We start from the raw sequence: 24,921 nt of genomic DNA, 5'->3' as shown, positions 1-24,921 counted from the left end.
CTGGAAGCACCGCTGGGTGCCAGGCCTGCTGCTGATGCAACTGACGACGTTAAGAACATCTGGCAGAGCAAAGCTGATGACTACTCGATAGTTCAATGTGCCATGCTTTACGGCTTAGAACCGGGACTTCAACGATGTTTTGAACATCATGGGGCATATGAGATGTTCCAGGAGTTGAAGTTAATATTCCAGCAGAATGCCCGGATTGAGAGATATGAAGTCTCCAATAAATTCTATAGCTGCAAGATGGAGGAGAATAGTTCTGTCAGTGAGCATATACTCAAGATGTCTGGGTATTGTAATCACTTGATTCAACTAGGAGTTAATCTTCCGGATGATAGCGTCATTGACAGAATTCTCCAATCACTTCCACCAAGCTACAAGAGCTTCGTGATGAACTATAATATGCAAGGGATGGATAAGACAATTCCCGAGCTCTTCGCAACGCTAAAGGCTGCGGAGGTAGAAATCAAGAAGGAGCATCAAGTGTTGATGGTCAACAAGACCACTAGTTTCAAGAAAAAGGGCAAAGGGAAGAAGAAGGGGAACTTCAAGAAGAACAACAAGCAAGTTGCTGCTCAGGAGAAGAAACCCAAGTCTGGACCTAAGCCTGAAACTGAGTGCTTCTACTGCAAGCAGACTGGTCACTGTAAGCGGAACTGCCCCAAGTATTTGGCGGATAAGAAGGATGGCAAGGTGAACAAAGGTATATGTGATATACATGTTATTGATGTGTACCTTACTAGAGCTCGCAGTAGCACCTGGGTATTTGATACTGGTTCTGTTGCTAATATTTGCAACTCAAAACAGGGACTACGGATTAAGCGAACACTGGCAAAGGACGAGGTGACGATGCGCATGGGAAATGGTTCCAAAGTCGATGTGATCGCGGTCGGCACGCTACCTCTACATCTACCTTCGGGATTAGTATTAGACCTAAATAATTGTTATTTGGTGCCAGCGTTGAGCATGAACATTATATCTGGATCTTGTTTGATGCGAGACGGTTATTCATTTAAATCAGAGAATAATTGTTGTTCTATTTATATGAGTAATATCTTTTATGGTCATGCACCCTTGAAGAGTGGTCTATTTTTGATGAATCTCGATAGTAGTGATACATATATTCATAATGTTGAAGCCAAAAGATGCAGAGTTGATAATGATAGTGCAACTTATTTGTGGCATTGCCGTTTAGGTCATATCGGTGTAAAGCGCATGAAGAAACTCCATACTGATGGACTTTTGGAACCACTTGATTATGAATCACTTGGTACTTGCGAACCATGCCTCATGGGCAAGATGACTAAAACACCGTTCTCCGGTACTATGGAGAGAGCAACAGATTTATTGGAAATCATACATACAGATGTATGTGGTCCGATGAATGTTGAGGCTCGTGGCGGATATCGTTATTTTCTCACCTTCACAGATGATTTAAGTAGATATGGGTATATCTACTTAATAAAGCATAAGTCTGAAACATTTAAAAAGTTCAAAGAATTTCAGAGTGCAGTTGAAAATCATCGTGACAAGAAAATAAAGTTTCTATGATCTGATCGTGGAGGAGAATATTTGAGTTACGAGTTTGGTCTACATTTGAAACAATGCGGAATAGTTTCGCAGCTCACGCCACCCGGAACACCACAACGTAATGGTGCATCCGAACGTCGTAATCGTACTTTACTTGGTATGGTGCGATCTATGATGTCTCTTACAGATTTACCACTATCGGTTTGGGGTTATGCTTTAGAGACGGCCGCATTCACGTTAAATAGGGCACCATCAAAATCCGTTGAGACGACGCCTTATGAACTATGGTTTGGCAAGAAACCAAAGTTGTCGTTTCTTAAAGTTTGGGGCTGTGATGCTTATGTGAAAAAGCTTCAACCTGATAAGCTCGAACCCAAATCGGAGAAATGTGTCTTCATAGGATACCCAAAGGAGACTATTGGGTACACCTTCTATCACAGATTCGAAGGCAAGACATTCGTTGCTAAAAATGGATCCTTTCTAGAGAAGGAGTTTCTCTCGAAAGAGGTGAGTGGGAGGAAAGTAGAACTTGATGAGGTAACTGTAGCTGCTCCCTTATTGGAAAGTAGTACATCACAGAAACCAGTTTCTGTGACACCTAAACCAATTAGTGAGGAAGTTAATGATGATGATCATAGAACTTCAGATCAAGTTGCTACTGAACCTCGTAGATCAAACAGAGTAAGATCCACACCAGAGTGGTACGGTAATCCTGTTCTGGAAGTCATGCTACTAGATCATGATGAACCTACGAACTATGAAGAAGCAATGGTGAGCCCAGATTCCGCGAAATGGCTTGAAGCCATGAAATCTGAGATGGGATCCATGTATGAGAACAAAGTGTGGACTTTGGTTGACTTGCCCGATGATCGGCAAGCAATTGAGAATAAATGGATCTTCAAGAAGAAGACTGACGCTGACGGTAATGTTACTGTCTACAAAGCTCGACTTGTTGCAAAAGGTTTTCGACAAGTTCAAGGGATTGACTACGATGAGACCTTCTCACCCGTAGCGATGCTTAAGTCTGTCCGAATCATGTTAGCAATTGCCGCATTTTATGATTATGAAATTTGGCAAATGGATGTCAAAACTGCATTCCTGAATGGATTTCTGGAAGAAGAGTTGTATATGATGCAACCAGAAGGTTTTGTCGATCCAAAAGGAGCTAACAAAGTGTGCAAGCTCCGGTGATCCATTTATGGACTGGTGCAAGCCTCTCGGAGTTGGAATAAACGCTTTGATAGTGTGATCAAATCATTTGGTTTTATACAGACTTTTGGAGAAGCCTGTATTTACAAGAAAGTGAGTGGGAGCTCTGTAGCATTTCTGATATTATATGTGGATGACATATTACTAATTGGAAATGATATAGAATTTCTGGATAGCATAAAGGGATACTTGAATAAGAGTTTTTCAATGAAAGACCTCGGTGAAGCTGCTTACATATTAGGCATTAAGATCTATAGAGATAGATCAGGACGCTTAATTGGACTTTCACAAAGCACATACCTTGACAAAGTTTTGAAGAAGTTCAAAATGGATCAAGCAAAGAAAGGGTTCTTGCCTGTGTTACAAGGTGTGAAGTTGAGTAAGACTCAATGCCCGACCACTGCAGAAGATAGAGAGAAAATGAAAGATGTTCCCTATGCTCCAGCCATAGTCTCTATCATGTATGCAATGCTGTGTACCAGACCTGATGTGTGCCTTGCTATAAGTCTAGCAGGGAGGTACCAAAGTAATCCAGGAGTGGATCACTAGACAGCGGTCAAGAACATCCTGAAATACCTGAAAAGGACTAAGGATATGTTTCTCATATATGGAGGTGACAAAGAGCTCATCGTAAATGGTTACGTTGATGCAAGCTTTGACACTGATCCGGGCGATTCTAAATCACAAACCGGATACGTATTTACATTAAATGGTGGAGCTGTCAGTTGGTGCAGTTCTAAACAAAGCGTGGTGGCGGGATCTACGGTGGAGTCTGGATGAAGGAGTTCATATCCGATCTAGGTGTCATACCTAGTGCATCGGGTCCAATGAAAATCTTTTGTGACAATACTGGTGCAATTGCCTTGGCAAAGGAATCCAGATTTCACAAGAGAACCAAGCACATCAAGAGACGCTTCAATTCCATCCGGGATCTAGTCCAGGTGGGAGACATAGAGATTTGCAAGAAACATACGGATCTGAATGTAGCAGACCTGTTGACTAAGCCTCTTCCACGAGCAAAACATGATCAACACCAAGGCTCCATGGGTGTTAGAATCATTACTGTGTAATCTAGATTATTGACTCTAGTGCAAGTGGGAGACTGAAGGAAATATGTCCTAGAGGCAATAATAAAGTTATTATTTATTTCCTTATATCATGATAACTGTTTATTATTCATGCTAGAATTGTATTAACCAGAAACATAATACATGTGTGAATACATAGACAAACAGAGTGTCACTAGTATGCCTCTACTTAACTAGCTCGTTAATCAAAGATGGTTATGTTTCCTAACCATGGACAAAGAGTTGTTATTTGATTAACGGGATCACATCATTAGGTGAATGATCTGATTGACATGACCCATTCCATTAGCTTAGCACCCGATCGTTTAGTATGTTGCTATTGCTTTCTTCATGACTTATACATGTTCCTATGACTATGAGATTATGCAACTCCCGTTTGCCGGAGGAACACTTTGTGTGCTACCAAACGTCACAACGTAACTGGGTGATTATAAAGGTGCTCTACAGGTGTCTCCAAAGGTACATGTTGGGTTGGCGTATTTCGAGATTAGGATTTGTCACTCCGATTGTCGGAGAGGTATCTCTGGGCCCTCTCGGTAATGCACATCACATAAGCCTTGCAAGCATTGCAAATAATGAGTTAGTTGTGAGATGATGTATTACGAAACGAGTAAAGAGACTTGCCGGTAACGAGATTGAACTAGGTATTGAGATACCGACGATCGAATCTCGGGCAAGTAACATACCGATGACAAAGGGAACAACGTATGTTGTTATGCGGTCTGACCGATAAAGATCTTCGTAGAATATGTAGGAACCAATATGAGCATCCAGGTTCCGCTATTGGTTATTGACCGGAGACGTGTCTCGGTCATGTCTACATTGTTCTCGAACCGTAGGGTCCGCACGCTTAACGTTACGATGACAGTTTCATTATGAGTTTATGTATTTTGATGTACCGAAGGTTGTTCGGAGCCCCGGATGTGATCATGGACATGACGAGGAGTTTCGAAATGGTCGAGACATAAAGATTGATATATTGGAAGCCTATATTTGGATATCGGAATCATTCCGGGTGAAATCAGGATTTTACCGGAGTACCGGGGGGTTACCGGAACGCCCCCCCCCCCCCCGGGGGGGGTTATTGGGCCTACATGGGCCCTAAGGGAGAAGAGGAAAGGAGGCAAGAGGTGGCCGCGCGCCCCTCCCCTCCCTAGTCCGAATAGGACAAGGAGAGGGGGGCGGCACCCCCCCCCTTTCCTTTCCCTCTTCCTCCTCTTTCCCACTTCTCCTTCTCCAACTAGGAAAGAAGGGAGTCCTACTCCCGGTGGGAGTAGGACTCCCCCTTGGCACGCCCTCCTTGGCCGGCCGCCCCCTCCCCTTGGCTCCTTTATATACGGGGGCAAGGGGGCACCCTAGGACACACAAGTTGATCTTCGTGATCGTTCCTTAGCCGTGTGCGGTGCCCCCCTCCACCATATTCCACCTCGGTCATATTGTAGAGGTGCTTAGGCGAAGCCCTGCGACGGTTGAACATCAAGATCGTCACCACGCCGTTGTGCTGACGGAACTCCTCCCCGAAGCTTTGCTGGATCGGAGCCTGGGGAACATCGTCAAGCTGAATGTGTGCCAAGAACTCGGAGGTGCCGAAGTAACGGTGCTTGGATCGGTTGGACTGGGAAGACGGACGACTACTTCCTCTACGTTGCGTCAACGCTTCCGCTTCGGTCTACGAGGGTATGTAGACAACACTCTCGCCTCTCGTTGCTATACATCACCATGATCTTGCGTGTGCGTAGGAATTTTTTTGAAATTACTACGTTCCCTAACAGTTATGTGATCCAATTATGATATTATTGTTGAGGGAACTTACACTAACTTAAGGTGTTATTCTAGTAAAAACTATAGGGTTGTTTGTGACACTTATGGGAATAGCCCAACGGATTGATTTGAAAGAATAACTTTGAGGTGGTTTCGTACCCTACCATAATCTCTACATTTGTTCTCCGCTATTAGTGGCTTTGGAGTGACTCTTTGTTGCATGTTGAGGGCTTGTCATATGTTCTATCTATGTTATTATTGTTGAGAGAACTTGCACTAGTGAAAGTATGAACCCTAGGCCTTGTTTCCTACCATTGCAATACCGTTTACGCTCACTTTTATCACTTGTTACCTTGCTCTTTTTATTATTTCAGATTACAAAAACTATTATCTACTATCCATATACCACTTGTATCACCATCTCTTCGCCGAACTAGTGCACCTATACAATTTACCATTGTATTGGGTGTGTTGGGGACACAAGAGACTCTTTATTATTTGGTTGCAGAGTTGCTTGAGAGAAACCATCTTCATCCTACGCCTCCTACGGATTGATAAACCTTAGGTCATCCACTTGAGGGAAATTTGCTACTGTCCTACAAACCTCTGCACTTGGAGGCCCAACAACGTCTACAAGAAGAAGGTTGTGCAGTAGACATCAGCGCGCTTTCCTATTTCGGATCCAAGTTTGTACTGCTGATGAACTGCTTGGATGAGTCACCAGGCACAAAGTCAACCATCTTGGTGTCATCAGCTAATTTGAATTTCAACACCGGCTCATGCTCTGTTGTTGGTTTCTTTAATGACGTCATGTCTGCCGGGTCAACATGATCCTTATAAAACTTTAACTCCTCTATTGCACAAACAGATTCGGCGTAGGCGGCATCACCTTCTTCACACTCCAAGGCTATCTTCGAGCTCCCATGTACTGTAATGGTGCCCTTATGACCCGGCATCTTGAGCTGTAAATACACATAACACAACCGAGCCATGAACTTGGCATAAGCCGGCCGCCCAAACAGAGCATGATATGGGCTTTTGATTTTAACCACCTCAAAGGTTAATTTTTCTGCTCTAGAGTCATACTCATCCCCAAAGGCTACTTCCAGCTCAATCTTACCAACTGGGTATGCCGATTTACCAAGTACCACACCGTGAAAAACAGTGTTTGATTGTTTATTTTTTATCAGTCAACCCCATCCGGCAGAACGTCTCATAGTAGAGGATGTTGATGCTGCTGCCTCCATCCATGAGTACCTTAGTGAATTTGTATCCACCAACCTGAGGTGCCACTACCAAGGCCAAGTGACCCGGATTATCAACCCGGGGCGGGTGATCCTCTCTGCTCCACACAATAGGCTGCTCTGACCAACGTAGATAACGTGGAATCGCCGGCTCAACTGCATTGACGGCCCTCTTGTGAAGCTTCTAGTCCCTCTTACATAAACTAGTGGTAAATACATGGTATTGCCCACTACTCAGCTGTTTTGGGTTTCTCTGATAACCGGATTGTTGCTGCTGATTACCTTGGCCGGGTTGTTGATTATATCCTCCTTGGTTACCAGGATGGCCCTGACCGTGAAATCCTCCTCCACCTGAACCGGCGCCCGGGCCGTGAAAACCGCCTCCTCCTGAACCGCCACTCGGGCCGTGACCTCCATCAAACGCGTTTGAAGTTTTAAATGCCTTCATGATCGTACAATCTTTCCACAGGTGGGTGGCTGGCTTCTCTCGGGTGCCGTGCTTTGGACAATGTTCATTCAATAATTGCTCAATGTTGGGACCGGTCCCGCCCGACCGAGGGGGCTATCTGCCCTTGCGCTGTTGATTACTGCCCTGTGTATTGGTGTTAGCAACAAACTCATCAGCCATACGTTTATTACCTCCCTGATTTGCTGGGTTATGCTGGTGACCCTTGTCGTTGCCCCTCTTCTTTCCCTTTGTTGCCTTTTCTTCGACAGACACCGGGTCCTTGGTAGTATCAGAATCAGCATACTTGACAAGAGCCGCCATCAACGTTCCCATGTCATTACAGTCACGCTTGAGCCGCCCCACCTTCTGCTTCAGAGGTTCAAAACGGCAATTTTTCTCCAACATCAAGACTGCTGAACCGGCATCCATCTTATCAGATGAATGTATTATCTCCTTGACCTGGCGCACCCAATGGGTTGTGGATTCACCATCCTCTTGCTTGCAATTGGTTAGGTCCACAATTGATATAGGCTGCTTACACGTGTCCTTAAAGTTCTGGATGAACCAGGCCTTCAACTCCGCCCATGAGCCGATAGAATTGGGTGGCAATCCTTTCAACCAAGTACGAGCTGTTCCATCTAACATCATTGTGAAATACTTGGCCATTGCAGCATCGCTGACCTCCAATAACTCCATAGCCATCTCGTAACTCTCAATCCAAGCCCCAGGCTGTAGGTCAGCTGTGTAATTAGGCACCTTACGAGGCCCCTTAAAGTCCTGTGGCAAACGCTCATTACGTATGGCCGGCACCAAGCAAGGAACGCATCCGGTTCTTGTGGCCACTCCTGCCTCGACCGAGGTTGCTGGATAAGCCGGAAAAGTTTGATGAGCCGCCTGATCTGCTGCCATTTGAGCTGCTCGTTCCACCTCTTGACGAATCCTTTCCTGATCCGCCAAGTTAAGGGCTCCAGCCCGCACCGGCTCATGCCTGTATGGCCGGTTGTGGCGTTGAGCATTGCTTGACATATCTGCGGATTCCATATGCCTACTGTAACTCGGGCTTCGGCTTGGGCGAGGAGTTGAATGGATCCTGTCTCGACTGTAGGAGTACGCATCCTGCTGTGCTAGAGCAGTTTGAAGAAGTTCTCTTACCCTCCGCGTTTCAACCGCCACCGGTGAGTCGCCTTCCATCGGGAGAGTCGCCAAACGAGCCAACGCTGCGATGAGGTTTTCCAAGGGGTTGGAGAAGTGACCCGGCGGTGTTGGCACGTAATGAGATGGAGCGGTAATTATACGAGGTGGTTCCATGGCACGCGGCCGAACCGGTGCGCCGGGTGTCGTGATCCAGTTTGCCTCCGGCGGGTTGCTTCCCCCAGCCCCGGGTGTATGGAATAGGTTCTTAGGATCAAGCGTCAGAGGTAGACGTGACTGAGTTTTCTGATGCCTCCTGCTCATGACCTCGTTTGACCCGTTAAGATCCACCGAGAGCTGTTGAGCACGAACGTCCAAAGTCGTCCGCTCTGCTGCCATCCTGACTTCCTCTGCGGCTAGATTTTCCTTAGCTTGCACCATCTCTTCACGTACGCGTGCCACCTCTGCGTCGTGCTGGGCTTTATCCGCCGGCTCAACCACGGCGGTCAACAGAGTCGTCAGTTTATCCATGAGGTCCATTAGAATCTGAGTCGGGGCGCGCGCGGGGTCTCCTAACCCGGCTGCAGCCGACCCGGTAGCTGTTACTGCCGCTGTTGTAAAGTTCTACCCGGGCTATGTCCCTGCCATGAAGACTCCGGCCCAATTCGACGGCTCAAGAGGGTCCGGAATACTGCTGCTATCGGAATAGCCCCCGAGCATGCCGTCCTGCAGCTGGTACAAAGAGTATGTCTCGCCCGTTGATGATGCAGTGTCAGAACAGACGGCCGTCTCACCGCCCTCCACCGATCCTTCAGAGTATTCACCGCCATGGATGCAGCCTACGAAGCATGCTTCACGACAGATTGAACACGGGTGGTCCTTGCGTGCTGAGCCGTTTCGATGAGGTTGGTGTGGACGTCCGGCTCAGGGCCTGACTCGCCGATCCGGCCGATGAAGACATGAATTCCGCCGAAGGGGACCCGGTACCCGTACTCAATTGAGCCGGCCTCGGGGCCCCAGCCTTTGTCGTCGATGTAGAGCTTGTCGCGACGACTCTTGGTCATCCGGCCCACAGCGTATCCCCCTTCGAAGTTGCCCTTCAAGAACTCAAATCCACCGTGCGCTGGCCCCACGGTGGGCACCAACTGTCGTGGAATTGTCACGTCAGATGTCCTAGAGCAAGGACTTAGTCGTAGGGCCATCGCACTAGGAAGCTTAAAGGGGTTAATCGGGACAAAGGACACGAGAGAGTTTTATACTAGTTCGGCCCCTTACGATGAAGGTAAAAGCCTACGTCTAGTTGGGATTGGTATTGCTGGGGTTTCGATCACCAAGAGGCTCAACTCGCCGGCTTGGTTATCGACTTGTTGTTTCTTGCCCTAAGCCGCCACCGGGTCGTTCCCTTATATACATGGGTTGACGCCTGGTGGCCTACAGAGTCCCGGCCGGCTCATAATCGTGTCCGGCTCGATGACTTCCTTTACATGCCTTTCTTTACATACGGTGGTTCATAATATTGGGCCTTAAACCGTCTTTAGGCCTTTGGGCCTTCTATAAGACTTAATAAACTATAATATTGAATGCTTACTGGGCTTCTTGTGTAACCCGCCATTGGGGCTGACCCGGCCCCTCGTGGGCGGGTCATAACTGATAGTAATATCCCCAACAACTATCAAGTGAAGGTTTTTCCAGATGTCATTCCAAAATTTTATGACAAGGGGCTCATAAAACTCCCCGTATGGAGGCTGAAAGACACACCAGGATTCTGTGGCCGTAGGTGAGAAAACTATACCGACGCCTAAGAGAACACTGATACTTCGCATTTGTATTAGATACCATATCCGATACTCATTCTTTCCCGATATGTCTTCGATACCTCTGAAGCTCTAGTAGTGTCGGTGGTGGGCTCCTTTCCCCGGTGCTCCCGCTCCCCTTTCCCCCACTATCCCGTAGAATTCTATCTAATGGATGGTTCATGATTTACTTCTCTTCCTCCCTTTCTCTCTAACTGAACTTTTATGTTTGGTGAATTGCCGCTACCCTTTGGCTGTTGGTTCTTGCTTTTGTTGGAATCATGGATAAGAAGATAGAGGATAATGGACTGCACTGACTAAACATATGCTAATTGGCTTGATGCTTAATTGATAACTTTTTTTTCAAAAGTAGTCAAATGTATCCCCGTATTGGCTCTTTTCAGAAATGGCATATTTATCGCCCTAATACATATACATGTATCCATATCGGTGCAATCTAGACCGGCACACTTCAAATCATCCTCGACTCTTAACAGCACCGAAACAGATGCATCTAACCAGACCTTGCACATTGGTTATCACTGCGTGCCACTGATAAGCATACGAAGAGCAAGATAACAAATACTCCCTCTATTCCAAAATACTTGCCGTGGTTTTAGTTCAAATTAGTAGTTCGTAAAAATATCTGGTTCGATGTGGCTGCAAGCGAGAAAATCATGCCAGCGAACTCTGAATCATCTTTGACTCTGTAGTATCACTGAATAGAAGGTTCTTGCCAAAGCCCTGCATCCTGCACACTGCTCACGTATATCACCTGGTGGCAGTGATAAGCATAAAAGAAGATGGACACCAAATCATGGGCCATTTAGAATAAATTACACCACACTGAAAGCAGTAGGATGCACATATATAAGTCAGGGGAACACAAGTTACTAACATACATTCATGCATAACAGGCACAGCCAGAAACTAACCTACCCGAGCTTCGATTCGCTGTTAAGACATGACACAAGTTTAACTAGAAAAGCACAGACAGAGACCACACATCATTGAAATTTAGACCTCTAGTAGCACTTAACTATGCATCAGTTCTTTCTCCCACGCGCCGACTCGGAAGTCAAAGTCATAAAGCAGAAAAAATAATATTCAGGCAACAGCAACCATGAGAGACTGCAGCACTTATAAAAAAATGGTTCAGAACCAGCTGTGAGTTGTTCCACAAGGAATTTTAAACATCCTATTTCAGTAACACTTACTCCCTCTGTTCCTAAATATTTGTCTTTTTAGAGATTTCAAATGGGCTACTACATGCGGATGTATATAGACATATTTTAGAGTGTAGATTCACTCATTTTGCTCTGTATGTAGTCACTTGTTGAAATCTCTAGAAAGACAAATATTTAGGAACGGAGGGAGTATATTCTTGCTACTTAAGGAATTTTAAACATCCTACTTCAGTAACAGTGAATTGTTCCACAAGAACTAAAATTTCTTCCACTATTAATTATGAATTATCATTAACACTTTAATTAGCAATTTTCGTGGAATAGAAATTTAGTGCCCGTGCTGGAGCACTAAATTAAATCACAATGAAGGGGTTACTGAAAGCAGTAGGTTGTGCATTACATGAGTCATAGAAACACAAGTTACTACTACTTGCATAAACAGAGACTACTATTGTATCACCTAGTGGCAGTAATAACCATACAAGGAGATAGATACTAAATCACAGCAGGTTGCACATAAACAAGTCAGGGGAACATAAGCTACTATAATACATTCATCCATAACAGGCACAACCAGAGACTAACCTACCCGAGATGTAAGGCAACTAGACAAGCACAAAGAGAGACTACCCATCACTGAAATTTGGACCTCTGATAGCACTGAACTATGCATCAGCTCTTTATCCGACGCGCAGGCTCGACTTGAGAAGGTCAGCCAACACCGAAGGGCAGCTTGCCGCCAGGTACTTGTACCCCTCCGTTGCCAACACAGCATCAAGAACCTCACGATTTCTAATGATGAACTGGACGCACTTCGCCTTGAGCCGTGGACAGTTGTGCTGCTCGGCAAGAGCCAGAGACGTCGCTGCAGTGTCGACATTGATGCCATCAGAGAGCTTGCCTTCGCAGATCAGCTTGAGCCTGTCCAGCCCGTATCTGTCAGCAGCTGCAAGCAAGTGCTGGGCTAACATTGTCACCTCCTCACCCTTCTCGTCGAATTCAGCCACAGTGTCAGTGTAGATGTAGTGAAGCAGGGCCTTGAACACAGCAGCCTCCATGTCCTCGATCACCACACTCTGTGAGCATTTCTCCTTCATGCCTCCAAAGAACTGAGCCATGAAAACCGGAGACCTCGCGGCCAGTATGCTCTTATGCGCGGCAAAGGACTCGCCGGACACGAGGAACGTGACGTCTGCCCCGGCCTCGCTCTGCAGGAGTAGAGCCAGGTGCCGGCCCAAGTTTGAGGATGGCACCGGCACTTGTTCGACAGGGTCCGTCACCGTATCAGGCAGCTCCTTAAGAACCTCAATGCTGCATTCCATTGTGAAGGAATCGCCCCGGAGAAACGCCGACGCCGCCAGCGCGCGCCGCCCGACGACCGCCGCCTTGGTCGAGCATTCCTGGGGGCGACTGAACACCTTTGAGATGCTGATTTCATTGGACGGTTTGAGTATCCCTCTCGGGTCGACCAGCCGGCAGCCTATGGCCGCCCTCACGCTGCCCCTGCGGGGCTTGCTGAGGAAGGCCACCTCCAGCACCACGTACGCGCCGCCAGCCTATGGCCGTCGATCTTGAGCAGCCGCACCGAGCGCGCGACGGCGGTGAAGTTTATGCAGGTGTTCTCCATGGCATTTCTGGGTGGAGACGAACGCGTGTGAGGAGGATTCAGTAGGCAACGAGAAAGGCGTGAGGGCAGAGGGCGCGAAGGGCGGCTCACCGGCGCTGCTGGAGGCTGGATATGAGGACCGGCGTCGGCGAGGCGGACCGACTGGTCTGCGGGCGTCCGCTGTGGCGGATCTGGCCGGATTTGGGGGAGGCCGACGAGCCGGACCCGCGTTTGGCTGGTGGAGGTTGGCGGCGCCGGGGAGGAGAAGGTGGACTGCCAAAATTGACGGTGGGAGACTGATTGGGCAAAGCTCACCAAACGGGCCAGCCCGGCACGGCCCGCAAAGGCACGGTTAGTAAACAAGCTGTGCCTTGCCGGCCGGCATGCTGCAGTCTCGAGCCCAGGCACGGCCCGACTGCTATTCGGGCCGGCACGGGGGCACAACAGGCACGCTAGTTGTTACCTTGAAAAAATGTCTGAAGTTTATGAAAAGCAAAAAATGTCGTTGTTTTTATGTGGACATTCTCTTTTCTTCATACAGAATTGTTTTTTTATGCTAAAACTTTGACGTCAGGTCGAACATTTGTTACGGCAATTTGTGTTGGCGTGAGCCGTAAGAGAATAAAAAACTAAAATAAAAATAAAAATAAAAACTAAAAAACTAAAAGAATAAAAAACATGAATAAAAATGTGAAAAAATAAAAATAAAAAATAAAAAAGAATATTAAAACCAAAAGAGAAAACAAAGAAATAAAAAACTAAGAACTAAGCAATGCCTTGTAGAACATGCTCAAATAGAGGGAGCTTAGTATCTCAAAAGATTTTAAACCAAAGTGAGTTTAAGGGTTATTAATTTAAAATGGACATCTAACTGGTAACATCCACATTTGCAAAAAGAAAGAAAAATGGTGCAACATAATGCATTTTTATTGCTAGTGAATGAGAAATAAATTTGTGCACAAAAAGTGGCCTTGTTAGCCCATCACGAATGTCCTTTTGTCAAACAAAATGTGTATTACTTCAGAAGGAAGAAATGCAAAGTGTACATATCACATTAACATCTACTACATGTGTAATTTTTTCAAAGAATTCTTAGTTTTGAGAATAGCTTGTGACAGAGAAAGCAAAAAATCGATACTTGCACAAGAAAGAAAGCGCAAGAACATCACTACATCAGCGCAACAAATCAAGAACAAGCTAGTTTCAAATTTGTGTTGGAGTAAACTACAAAAGCGGTAACTTAAATCTGCTTCGCTACAAAAGCAGGAACCGAAGTGTGCTTCGCTACAAAAGCAGCAACTTGAATCTCATCAGCTGCAGGAAACAAGTCTGCCTTTATAAGACGAGCCAACGCCGTTAGCTGACCATGTTCCTCATGCCCTAAAGATTGCTCTGACTGTCTCTGAAGAGTAACTCGGCAATCCCATTGGCGAGTAACTGCAACGAAGAATCTGGTACTTGAGATCACGGCAGTAATCTTCGCAGTTACCCTCTTGGTGTGTTCAAGGAACAATCTTGCTGTCCCGGAGAAACGACGATCTGAAAATCGCTTTGCTACACCGGACACCACTTCCAGCATCAAGCCTTGTACCAGCTCCAAGTAGGAGTTGCTTCCTACTCTGTTTCCGAACACAAGTAGCCTCCTTCGTAGAATTTCTCCACTTCCTGTTCCACAAGCTGATGTTGACTGCCAAAAGCACAAAGAACTTGTTCCAGGATGTTCTGATTTTCCTTAGCATTTCCTAAGGTTCAGAGAACAGATGATTCAGGAAACATGTAGAGCCTCTGCTAGAGCTTATCCCGAGTGCTCCTCCGGATCTGGAGTTCTGTGCGGATCTGCTGTACTGCTCCTCAGTGACCTTATAGGTCTGGCAGCACACATCATTAGGCCAGTCCATTTCCGCATCCTTGGCAGCACATACCACCGGCACGAGGTTAAGGATCTATCGTTAATGGTATCAAGTGGATGAGATTTACATACTTACAAAGTGATTAGATATGCTCGTATTACAGAAGTGATAGGTGCTGTACCTTCTGTGTGCAGAGTGCAGCACCGTCTTGCTCTTGCATCCAATTCGGCCCAATACCTCAATCAACGGTCTCAGGTTCTAAGCAGCCAGAGGCAAGAGAAGGGCAGCTGGCATTGTACCTTCGAACAAGCCTGCACTAAATAGAAAACCTGAATATGAACATTTTTCTATCAATGTTTTCACACCTACTAGCGCTAAAAACTCACAGGACTACTATTAAGATGTACAGCAGAAAAAAGAAAATAACCTAGAATTAAGACCAGCTTGGAAATTTATCTCTACTGACCTTCTTTTCCACCAGCTGCAGTAGTAACTCGGTGTCTAGAACACAAGCAGAGGCCATTCCAACCCAACAGTTCCTGTAGCTTGTGGACTCACAGGTTCTTTTCATTGCTACAACTCATTAGAATCAATACTTGGAATTATTTTCTTCAGTAGGCTAAATGATGATGAAGGCATGTTACATTCTGCAGTGAACTGCAGTAGCTCGTTCTCTAGAACTGCAAAAGCATCAGCAAAAGCCTGCCATGAAAAGCATCAGAAAATACCAGTAAGACTTATTGATCCGTGATTTGCCGGACGAATATTTATATCTTCAAAGGCCAAACAAAGAACGCATTAGTACTAGTACCATGCAAAGACTAAATTTCAATACCGGGATTCCCCAGTCAGATGAGTTACTATATAACAGAGCATAATAACAGAAAACGGCATTGCCACAAGTCCAAAACGCTCTAGATGCAAAAGATGGATTCAAGCAGTCCAGAAAAGATAATTTCAACCAACCTTGATGCATTGGTGGATCCGGAAACAATTCCGGCCCACATTGTTAGCAGGGCAAAGAGGGTCATCGATATGAATTGGATCAATGCTGCAAAATCCACAATATGAAAACTTAACATAGGCAGAAGGTGACAGACATAAACGATGTATTACTGAGATCGACTTTTATTACCTGTGCCCTCTTTCTCGGTTCAAATAAATTCCACTCCCTTGGATGGAAATACGCATATGGCGTGGATCAAACACATTCCTGTCATCCAGAATGTTTGAAAGCGGTTAGAAGTCAGATGCACCAATATATTGCTAATTTAGCTGTCCCAAAAGAGAAAACATACACTGGGCCCCTATAGTCATTCTAGCACACTTTACATGCTTTTCTACATCTGGTACTCATCTTTTCCCTTATGTTTTAAACAATAAAGTGTCCATACATAACTCACTTACCCAAAAAAATACAGGAAATCCATCAAAAGGCTCCCTAGATTCTGCCAAACACAAAACAGCAAAAATGTAGCGTTAGTGGCAGTTTACAATAAAAATATGAACTTGCTAAGAAGAGGGGCCAGAGATAAAATTTTATTTTTCCATTGGTACTACTGAAGTTTGAAACTCAAAGATGACCAAATATCTACATATATGTGAGCCAACCACTAAAATATAATATATGATACAGAAACAAATATCTCACAGAAACATGATAGAGTAACCAAGGAAAAAATAGTGTAGATTCTAAGTGAGCTATACTATTCAAGATGTGCAACTTACTTGGTTAATAGGCCGACCAAGATGATGTTCATGCTGAAGAAAACGAGTGATTAACAACACCTGCGAAGGATATTAAAAGATGAAGTTCTTTTCACAGGTCATCTCAAGAGTTAATGTCGTTACTAAATATAATATGCTAACATGAAATGTAAGCATCAAGTATGTTATCCAGAGATGAAAACATATAAGAAAATGTAAGTTAGCTCGGATACGTGCTTGTAATGCTGTTAGACATACATTAGCAGTCAATACGAGGACATATTATCTGACCGAAAAAAATTATCTGATTGGAAGGTTTAATCCAGACAAACCATCAAAAGTATAGAACATTCAACTGTGACCAACCCTGATAAAATTAACAAGAAAAATTCTTACTAAAATTAAGATATTTTAGTCATTATTATACTAACTCAGAAGCAATGATCTGGAGAGCGTGTAGGTGAACATAAAGAAATTATCCAGCGCAAACAAACTTTCAGAGTCATAAATCAACACAAAAAGAAATCACAGGAGTATTATGAAAAGCTACATACCAAACAGTAAGAGCTTAGACCACCCGAATATGGGTGGTCCAAACTACGATCTGCCAAAAACTTCTTCATGATTAAGGCAAGGGGTAAAGCCGCAGGAAATTGCTGAGTCAGCTCACCAACCTGTAGCCAGTTAAGAAAGAAGGTGAATAAGCATGGCAAACTTGGATCTCTAATTTTAGTCCCGAAAATTTTGTATTCATGACTTTCAAGCACAATTTCATGGGCACCAAAGCATGTGGCAGTACCATGTAGTTAGATAGTTCCATGGTTCAACTAACCAAGCAGCTAGCTAGCTGACCATTCATGTGCATACAACACTTGCACTTGCACTTGAGAAAGAAACTAAGTGATTGTGGTGGTATTGAACGCTACATACTAAACAAATCCAAAACCTCATAAATGTTGCCTTCCAGCATCTCTTTTTCTTTAGTTGAACCATCACCATGACATCATTAAAAACAGAAATCACACAAGAACTATCATTATCTCATCCTTAGGATCATTTGAGGCGACATGTATGTAAGCATAAAATGAGAAAACATTACTATTACCTCCGTACCAAAATATAAGACGTTTTGTAGGCTAGTTTAGCCTACAAAAAACATCTTATATTTTGATACGGAGGTAGTACTTTTTAATGAGAAAACATTAGTGCTCTCGAACATGTGACAACTGATAAGAACTAAGAGCAATGATGATAATTCGAACTGCCTACGATCGACATGATGCAACTTAAGTATGGCAATAAATTTGTGTGTAAATGGTATATACAATTTGAATTAAGATCATGCTTCACACACAGATTATTACAATACTGAACTGCAATATTACATAGAGCGGATACATAAGGCAATAATCTATGCCTACAAGAGACAGGTATCAACTAAGCATGTACTTATTCATACCCAATTACCCATTAAGCATTCCACCTTATAATATATTTGTATTTTTATTACATGATCATGTAATCCTCATGACTAACTGTTCAAAATATTCAGTGATACTTAGATACAGGTTGATTTTCTATTACAGTAAACTGAAGATAACGATACAAAACTACCAGACTGTGATCAAACATCTCAGAAACAAAACCTTTTCATGAAGGCTGACTTTAAAACCAACAAATAGAAACAAAGCAGAACATATTTTACTTAAAAATATTCTGTTTGATAGTAGCTTTTGATTTTACCAACTCAGTAGTCTGGAGTCCTGTGTGGGATGGTGATTTGAAACTTATATCAAGACGAATTGACCGCACAGCATCACAATCATCCTTATTCATTTTTGAGCCCGCAAGCGCGTTGCTGCCTTCTGAACTAGAATTGTCAGAACGAGGAGGGCTCCCTTGCTCCCCAAGCACATTGACTGAAATTTCTTGTGAGCTATCCAGAACAGAAGGGTACTCGTTGGACATATTTATGTCACAAGGTACTTGGGCTACAAGCATGATCACAGGTATCTGCAAATTTTTAATGATGAAGAATGAGGAAAATAAAAACTAGCTGGCAAACTAGCAAATTAAATGGGATTATGACTTACTGCTGTGTTTTCAATCGTTTTGAGGGAATCACTCCTAACCCAATCCTGATTTCCAAGGCACCTTGCCGCATGCTAAAGAAAAACAAAAAAGACCTGTGAAGATCAGCTTTATTTTTTCCTTTGGGCATAAAAGCATATAAAGATTTATGCATTGTAAGTAAGCATGGGCGTGCAGTTATGCACAAAGTATAGTAAGAGAATTATTGTTAATTAAATGTTGATTGCCAAAAGCCAGTAACGTACTATGACCCGCGAAGATATACAAACAAGTAGACAACTCAAAAATTAACTTATCCAGAACATATCTGTAGCAACTCACAAGGCATATAGCACCAAAAAACAGAAAGCATTTAATGCTTCGCTTATTTCCTATGTTAATTCTAACAAGAAACAGTGCCGTATATTGTTGCAGCAATGGTGAAACCATGAAAGGAGCTTAGTGTAAGAAAAAACACATAGATAAAACCAAGTGTTAACATCTCAATTTCTGTTTAGACAAATTTGATGTTCAAATCTGATAATAGGTCATTCACCTATTAAAGAATCCAGAGAGCGAAAAATCTATTAGCCGACATGCATTACCTGGAGGCATGTTTCCTTAATGCCATTGCGGCCTTCCAAAATTCCAGCTTCTTTAATAGGTTCCTGGAAACAGCTACAAATTTAGTTCCATGATGGCACAAAGACAACTGCATTTGTGTTACTATGTTGTGTTAATGGTCATGCAACTCACCAGATTTCGGACTGGGGGGAGAGAAACCACGAGATCTACATCACTAGTTGGAAGGGCCAAACCAGTGGCATTTGAGCCAAATAGATTTGTACGCGAGCGGGGCCAGAGGACTTGCAGGCACCGTGTGACCCTTTTGACAGCCCAATTTATATAGGGCTTCGTCACCAGATTTGCAGCAGCAACCTTGCAAGTATAATGAATAGCATCAACACCCATCAAAGAAGGAATTTCACGTGCACAAACTAAGGCACGGCATGCAATTACTAGGCATCAGAGTAACGATTAATGATTGATAGCGCACATTCATGAAAGTTGTGATGATGCAAAAGGCAGGAGGTAAGGGAGAATACCTGCTTACAGAATTGATCAATTTCTTCATGTAGAGCATTGTGCATCAAAGAAAGGGACGCCTTGTGAGGTGAACCATTTAACATATCAGGTGGCTGCAGAGGAACTGCAACATCTGGCTGCAAAAACATATGTCAGTAACGCATAAAAACTGCACAAAAAATACTTGTCAGTAATAGAAGAATGGAAATTACTTCCTTACATGTTGATCACGTGAAAGCTGTGAAATCTTAACAAGGTGGTCCTGCAAGACAGTATCCTCAATTGATTGTACCAGTGTACCAGTAGAGGTGCCTTTATTCACCCATGAAGGCCATACGACTTCAGGGCCATCCAAGCAAAACTGAGCCCTATTGAAAATTTTATCATCAGAAAACAAACTTCTCATCCCCCAATGCCGCGGGCTTGAACTGCCAGATCTAACAATTGGGAATCCACGTTTTCTTGACTCTCCAACAGGAGAAGGAGGAGGTGGCCGAGGCATGCGAGGAACACTAAGTAATACTGGTGATGGAGGTCTTCTTACAAGAGGTATATCCCTCCTGGTCGAAGACACACATGGGCTCCTGCGATCATGACCACCCCTAAAGTCAGATCTTGATAGCCTTCGTGATATATTAGAAACAACTATTGGCCGCAGCATTGCATATGGTAATGTATCTCCCTTTACTATTTCACTGGCACAAGATGGACTCTTTACAACCGAAGTACTCTTATCTTCAGGACTGTCTTGCATGGAAGATGGAGAATGTGAAGCTTCATTATTGATGTCATTCCCTGCCACTGAGTGACAAGCAGGCTGAGGGGAAGGATCAGAAGGTTCATTCTGGGAACAGAATGGGCTTGGGCTGGATGGTGGTGACGATGGACCAGTTGGATTATATGTTGATGATGGAATCCCAATAGCCAGATCATCGACAACTCGACTAACATCTGCCTCATGCCATGCCCAAGCACTGTCATCTGAACTAAGAGATGGTGGCCTAGAAAAGCCCGTTCCAGCATGTTCTGCAGGACTCCAATACATCACGCCTCCGCCAAAATATTGATTAATATCTCTTCCAGAAGTTGCGCGGCCATCTGATTCTTCTTCAGAAAACCAATAGCTTTCAGTATCATCCCCAACATCTGATGTGTTTCTTGGGTCACTATCGCTAAAATATTTCCTATCTTTTTCACTGCAAATGCCACCTCTCTGAATTAGTTGAGCAGGAAACCCAGGCCAAGCAGAAGACTGCATATGTGGGGCAAATACTGGATCATAACTTAAAGCAGCATTTTGAGTCAATTTACCATAACCTCTGAAAACAGGAGGCCAATCAAAACTTAAGGGCACTGACAGAGAAGATAACATTTGATTGCATCCAGCTTCAACTGGTGAGCTTCTCACCTGATGGTTGGCAGGAATGAAAGGTTGGTTAAATTGAGTAGGCCATCTGTAACCAACGTCAAGATGCAACCTGTCTGCTGCAGCAGGGCGCTGTTGCATTTCAGGTGATACAAAATGGGGTGCTACACTAGGCCACTCATATGACGTTCCTCCCAGTAGGTTCCGGTTGAATGCATAATATTCATCTACACCATTCTTCACTGCTGTACCATTGTCACTTATAGCACTTTGGAGAATGTTAGCAGGAATGACTGATGGTAAAAGTTTGTCGGTTGTCACAACAGAACTATGATCCACTTGTTTCTCGTATCCTTTACCAACACCAGGAGCAAGTCCATGCAAAGCTCCCTGTGTTATATCACAGCCAGTCTTATCCTGTGCAGATCTTACCAAGGAGTCAGCAGAGTTTCTACATGGATTACCAGATAAAACATTATCACTACTGGAAGGTGAACATAAAGATGGTTGGACCATGGATTCATTTAGACTAGTGTGTGATGGGCTCTGCTCATTCACACTAAAGTTGGAAGGTTTTTGTGCACTCTGACAACTCTCTGTGGTTACTGATGAGATAACCATAGAACATAAGGTATCTTCCAGTTTTCTGCTGCTTTTGATGCCTTTTTCTTCAGTTCCATCAAAGATACTTGAAGACTCAGAACAACCCACTGCTTCAGGGATGTCATTGCTGGATGTATTCACATGAGATGGGACACGCAGTGGGGCATCTACTGCTTCGGCAGATTTATGCAAGGCTTCTGTAGCAACATGAGCAACAGCTGTCTTCAGTTTGCCAGGTCCAGGGTTCTCAGCTCTTATAAGATCAGAGAGTTTTGCCTTCCCTTTACGTTTGTTTTTCTTTTTGTTACACTGATTATTGCAATCCGCCGACCTGATAGCTTGCTCCTAAAATATATAGTATGTGACTCGTAAGTCATGACTTAACAAACACAAAGTAGGATTGTGCTAAAGTATGCTTACCGCCTTTGGTATTGGTGCAATTTCTTTGCAAGGAGTTCCTTCAGAAGCGGGTCCAATAATAGTGCATCGAACAGATGGAGTCTGCTGGCTTGACTTTGACACAATCCTAGAATTTCGGGTTTCTGTGCTACTGCATCCATTGTCCTGGAAAAGAGTCCTTAAGTCAAATAAGCTAACTTGCTTGTTGAAGTATACAGCCCCGTACCAATAACAAACTATAGGAAGAAGGGCATGAATGAACTATACCTTGGACGACTTGGAAGACGCTGCTAGCTTTTTCGAGCTACTAGACTTCTTCTTTCCTTTTCGAGAACCTACACTTGTCTTTTCAACATTCTTTTTTGGATTATTTGATGCTCCATCCCCAATGAGCTCCAAATTTATACTTTCCGTCGACACCACCATGAGAAGTCTTCGTAATCTCATGAGTATATTGTCAGCAACAGTGCCAGCTGACATTAATGAAGTGAGAAAGATTGCATCACCGCCACAGAAAGTAATATTGCTCTTTAAACACACTATCTCCTGAAGCACTAGCAATCTTTTTAATTCTTTAGCAAAAGCAGGCTTCTTTTTACAAGACAGAATGCTTGCAACATCGCCGCAACCAGGTTGATTCTTTCTGAAAAATGACTGCCGTGTACTTCCATACAAACTGTCTGCAAGAAATGATCCAGAATCGCTAGAAGCAACATCTGATCCTTCAATCTCATTAGCCTGCAAACTTGAGCTATTAGTATGTGACTTAGATATAGTTGGCATAGCAACTTCCTCAGATTAACTGCACACCAATGACACCAACTTTAGTGATCCTCTTCCCAACATTAGCAATGTGTAAAACAAGAAGGTATGGGGTGGCAAAGAGCTGATTGTTCATGTACACCGTGTCAGCGGACTGGTCAACATAAGCAATTAGCATATTCAGGATAGCAATTTCTTCAGTCGGTATTTAAAAGAAACACTGAATCGGGTTTTTGATAAAAGGACGACCATTTTGTCAATCTGCATGTATCTGACTGCCCAAGAAAGACAGACAAATCAATACTGAAAATGAAAGTTTACACATAAGCTAGAGGAGAACTGTGGGTGGGACACACTAAATTGTCCAGGCCAAAAGTAACCTACTGGTGGTCAAACTATTGTGGAATCTATATTAAAAGCACTCGTACAAAGGATTTACGAAAAGCAAACCATTTGAGTCAACAAGGCCTCAAAGTTGTTTTCAATAAATGATTGGTTTGTGATCAGATCTTTGGTTTGTTCAACCTAGTAAGAACATGATAATCATCTCTGATGCATTGATTATGAAAGAGTGTATGGACTGTCTATGCTTGTAATTCAAATGAATGCACATTTTGGCAAGAGAAGTCAATATGTCATTTGCCAAATAGTTTAGTCATGTAAGTGCAGATATTTCACCAAAAGTTACTTCCACCCTCTAAACATACATTACATTAGCAGAACGTCTGATATGATCTTTCCAAAACAATATGTAAAGCATTAAGCGTCAGTATTTTTTATCTGACTAAATATATCAGTGAACTCACTCTTTTATCTTAAATAATAACATAATCTTCCAACCCATCCTCCACTAGAGCCTCCCAGACAGAATGCTACATAATTAAAATCATGGATCCAAGAGCAGTATATTTGTGCTGTTTAGCTTTTTCTGGAAGGCTTTTCTCAGAGCCTACTTTACTTAAAAGAGATGATTTTAAATATGATGACAATAAGTGAACAACATTCTAGGCATGCAATTCCCATCACTTCTTTACTTTTCCTCCTCAAGCACATTCAGCCAGCATTATCTCCTTTCTTGCACTACAGCAAAAACGACAACTAGCTACCCAAAATACATGGGTGCTGCCTCTACCGCCCCATAAAACGAAAATAAGACCTATTTAACTCACCTATACATTCTAATTAGATCAGACAAAAGTTTCAGCACAATAAACATAGTCATGTACAATAAGAAGCACAGCTCAAAAAAATGTACAATAAGAAGCAAATGTGTTACTGTCCGGGTTTGGTTTCACTAGAATAAAAAACATGCCAAAGAAACTAACAGACCAAAGTACAGCATTGTTCTGAAACTTTTGCACTTTGCATACACAAGCTATATATATAGTCTGAAATTAAATTGCATACAACTGAGACAAGCATGGACCATAGCACTCCACAGCCATGAACAAAGAAACATGTCGAAACGCAGAGCGAGAGGGCAAATTACCAGCGCCTTTGCACTCTTCCCGAAGAAGGCCCCAGTGATCCTTGCTCTGACCCGGGGCTCCAGCCGCATCCACCAGTCCACATACCCCTTCTCCCTCCAGAAGGCCGTCGACGCCAGCCCGGCCTTCTCCTTGACGCACCTCCCAACCCTCACCGCCTTCTTCCCACCGCCGGCGCCTCCCCCGGCCGCGGCCGCCGCCCACGACATCCGCAGCGCGATCTCGACCCAGTTGGCGACGAACTCCTCGATCACGTAGTACCCCTTGGCTTTCAGCCAGGGCAGCTCGGGGAACTCCTCGGACGCCAATGCGGCCAAATCCACCTCGCCGTCGCCTGCGCGGAGGAAGGCGCCGCCGGAGATCTCGTCCATGGCGGCGACGAAGGCGTCGAGGTCGGCGAGGAGGGGCTCGGCGAGCGTGATCGCATCGGGGCGGTGGGAGGCGGGGGTGGCGGTGAAGAGGAGCGCGCGGGCGAAGAGGAGCTCGTGCACGCGGGACGCGGCGGCGGCCCGGGCGAGCAGGCCCCGGGAGAGGCGCGAGAGGACGGTGGGGGAGGAGGGGTCGGTGGGGGCCGGGTCGGCGAGGACGAAG

At 44.3% G+C, this 24,921-nt stretch overlaps 1 protein-coding gene and 1 pseudogene across 4 annotated transcripts; both read right to left on the bottom strand.

Moving 5' to 3' along the window:
• Positions 1 to 11,802: 11,802 nt before the first annotated feature.
• On the bottom strand, positions 11,803 to 13,021 carry LOC119327739 (annotated as a pseudogene).
• A 1,097-nt stretch (positions 13,022 to 14,118) lies between these two features.
• On the bottom strand, positions 14,119 to 24,892 carry LOC119329323. Of its 4 annotated transcripts, XM_037602338.1 has the most exons (20): positions 24,333 to 24,812; positions 22,892 to 22,997; positions 22,349 to 22,761; positions 22,103 to 22,246; positions 19,934 to 22,027; positions 19,734 to 19,850; positions 19,384 to 19,566; positions 19,233 to 19,295; positions 18,651 to 18,722; positions 18,301 to 18,570; positions 17,112 to 17,231; positions 16,579 to 16,638; positions 16,258 to 16,298; positions 15,986 to 16,063; positions 15,817 to 15,901; positions 15,495 to 15,552; positions 15,317 to 15,423; positions 15,150 to 15,179; positions 14,860 to 14,943; positions 14,119 to 14,687 (listed from the first exon to the last, which is right to left on the bottom strand). In XM_037602338.1, exons 1-20 carry the CDS (start codon positions 24,699 to 24,701, stop codon positions 14,241 to 14,243), a joined length of 4,941 nt encoding a protein of 1,646 aa, XP_037458235.1. In that variant the 5' UTR covers positions 24,702 to 24,812; the 3' UTR covers positions 14,119 to 14,240. The 4 variants fall into 4 exon arrangements, 1 of the variants encoding a protein (XP_037458235.1); XR_005159421.1 differs by lacking the exon at positions 22,892 to 22,997 and having other exon boundaries at positions 14,584 to 14,943; positions 15,032 to 15,161; positions 15,317 to 15,552; positions 22,349 to 22,819; positions 24,333 to 24,892; XR_005159419.1 differs by lacking the exon at positions 22,892 to 22,997 and having other exon boundaries at positions 14,584 to 14,943; positions 15,032 to 15,166; positions 15,317 to 15,552; positions 22,349 to 22,819.
• Between the last annotated feature and the right edge of the window lie 29 nt (positions 24,893 to 24,921).

The sequence above is a fragment of the Triticum dicoccoides genome, chromosome 7A, assembly GCF_002162155.2.
Source record: "Triticum dicoccoides isolate Atlit2015 ecotype Zavitan chromosome 7A, WEW_v2.0, whole genome shotgun sequence".
NCBI lineage: Eukaryota > Viridiplantae > Streptophyta > Magnoliopsida > Poales > Poaceae > Triticum > Triticum dicoccoides.
Note: the sequence above shows the minus strand (reverse complement) of the source record. Positions and strands in the feature narration are given on the sequence as shown.

Excerpts from the sequence above, each read along its gene's own strand:
- LOC119329323 (XM_037602338.1), bottom strand. The coding sequence starts at position 24,701 with ATGGACGAGATCTCCGGCGGCGCCTTCCTCCGCGCAGGCGACGGCGAG. Across the intron at positions 16,639-17,111 it reads GTCTAAGCTCTTACTGTTTG|GTGTTGTTAATCACTCGTTT; the intron begins GTATGTAGCTTT and ends TATCCTTCGCAG. Across the intron at positions 14,944-15,149 it reads TAGTGCAGGCTTGTTCGAAG|ATCCTTAACCTCGTGCCGGT; the intron begins GTACAATGCCAG and ends CATTAACGATAG.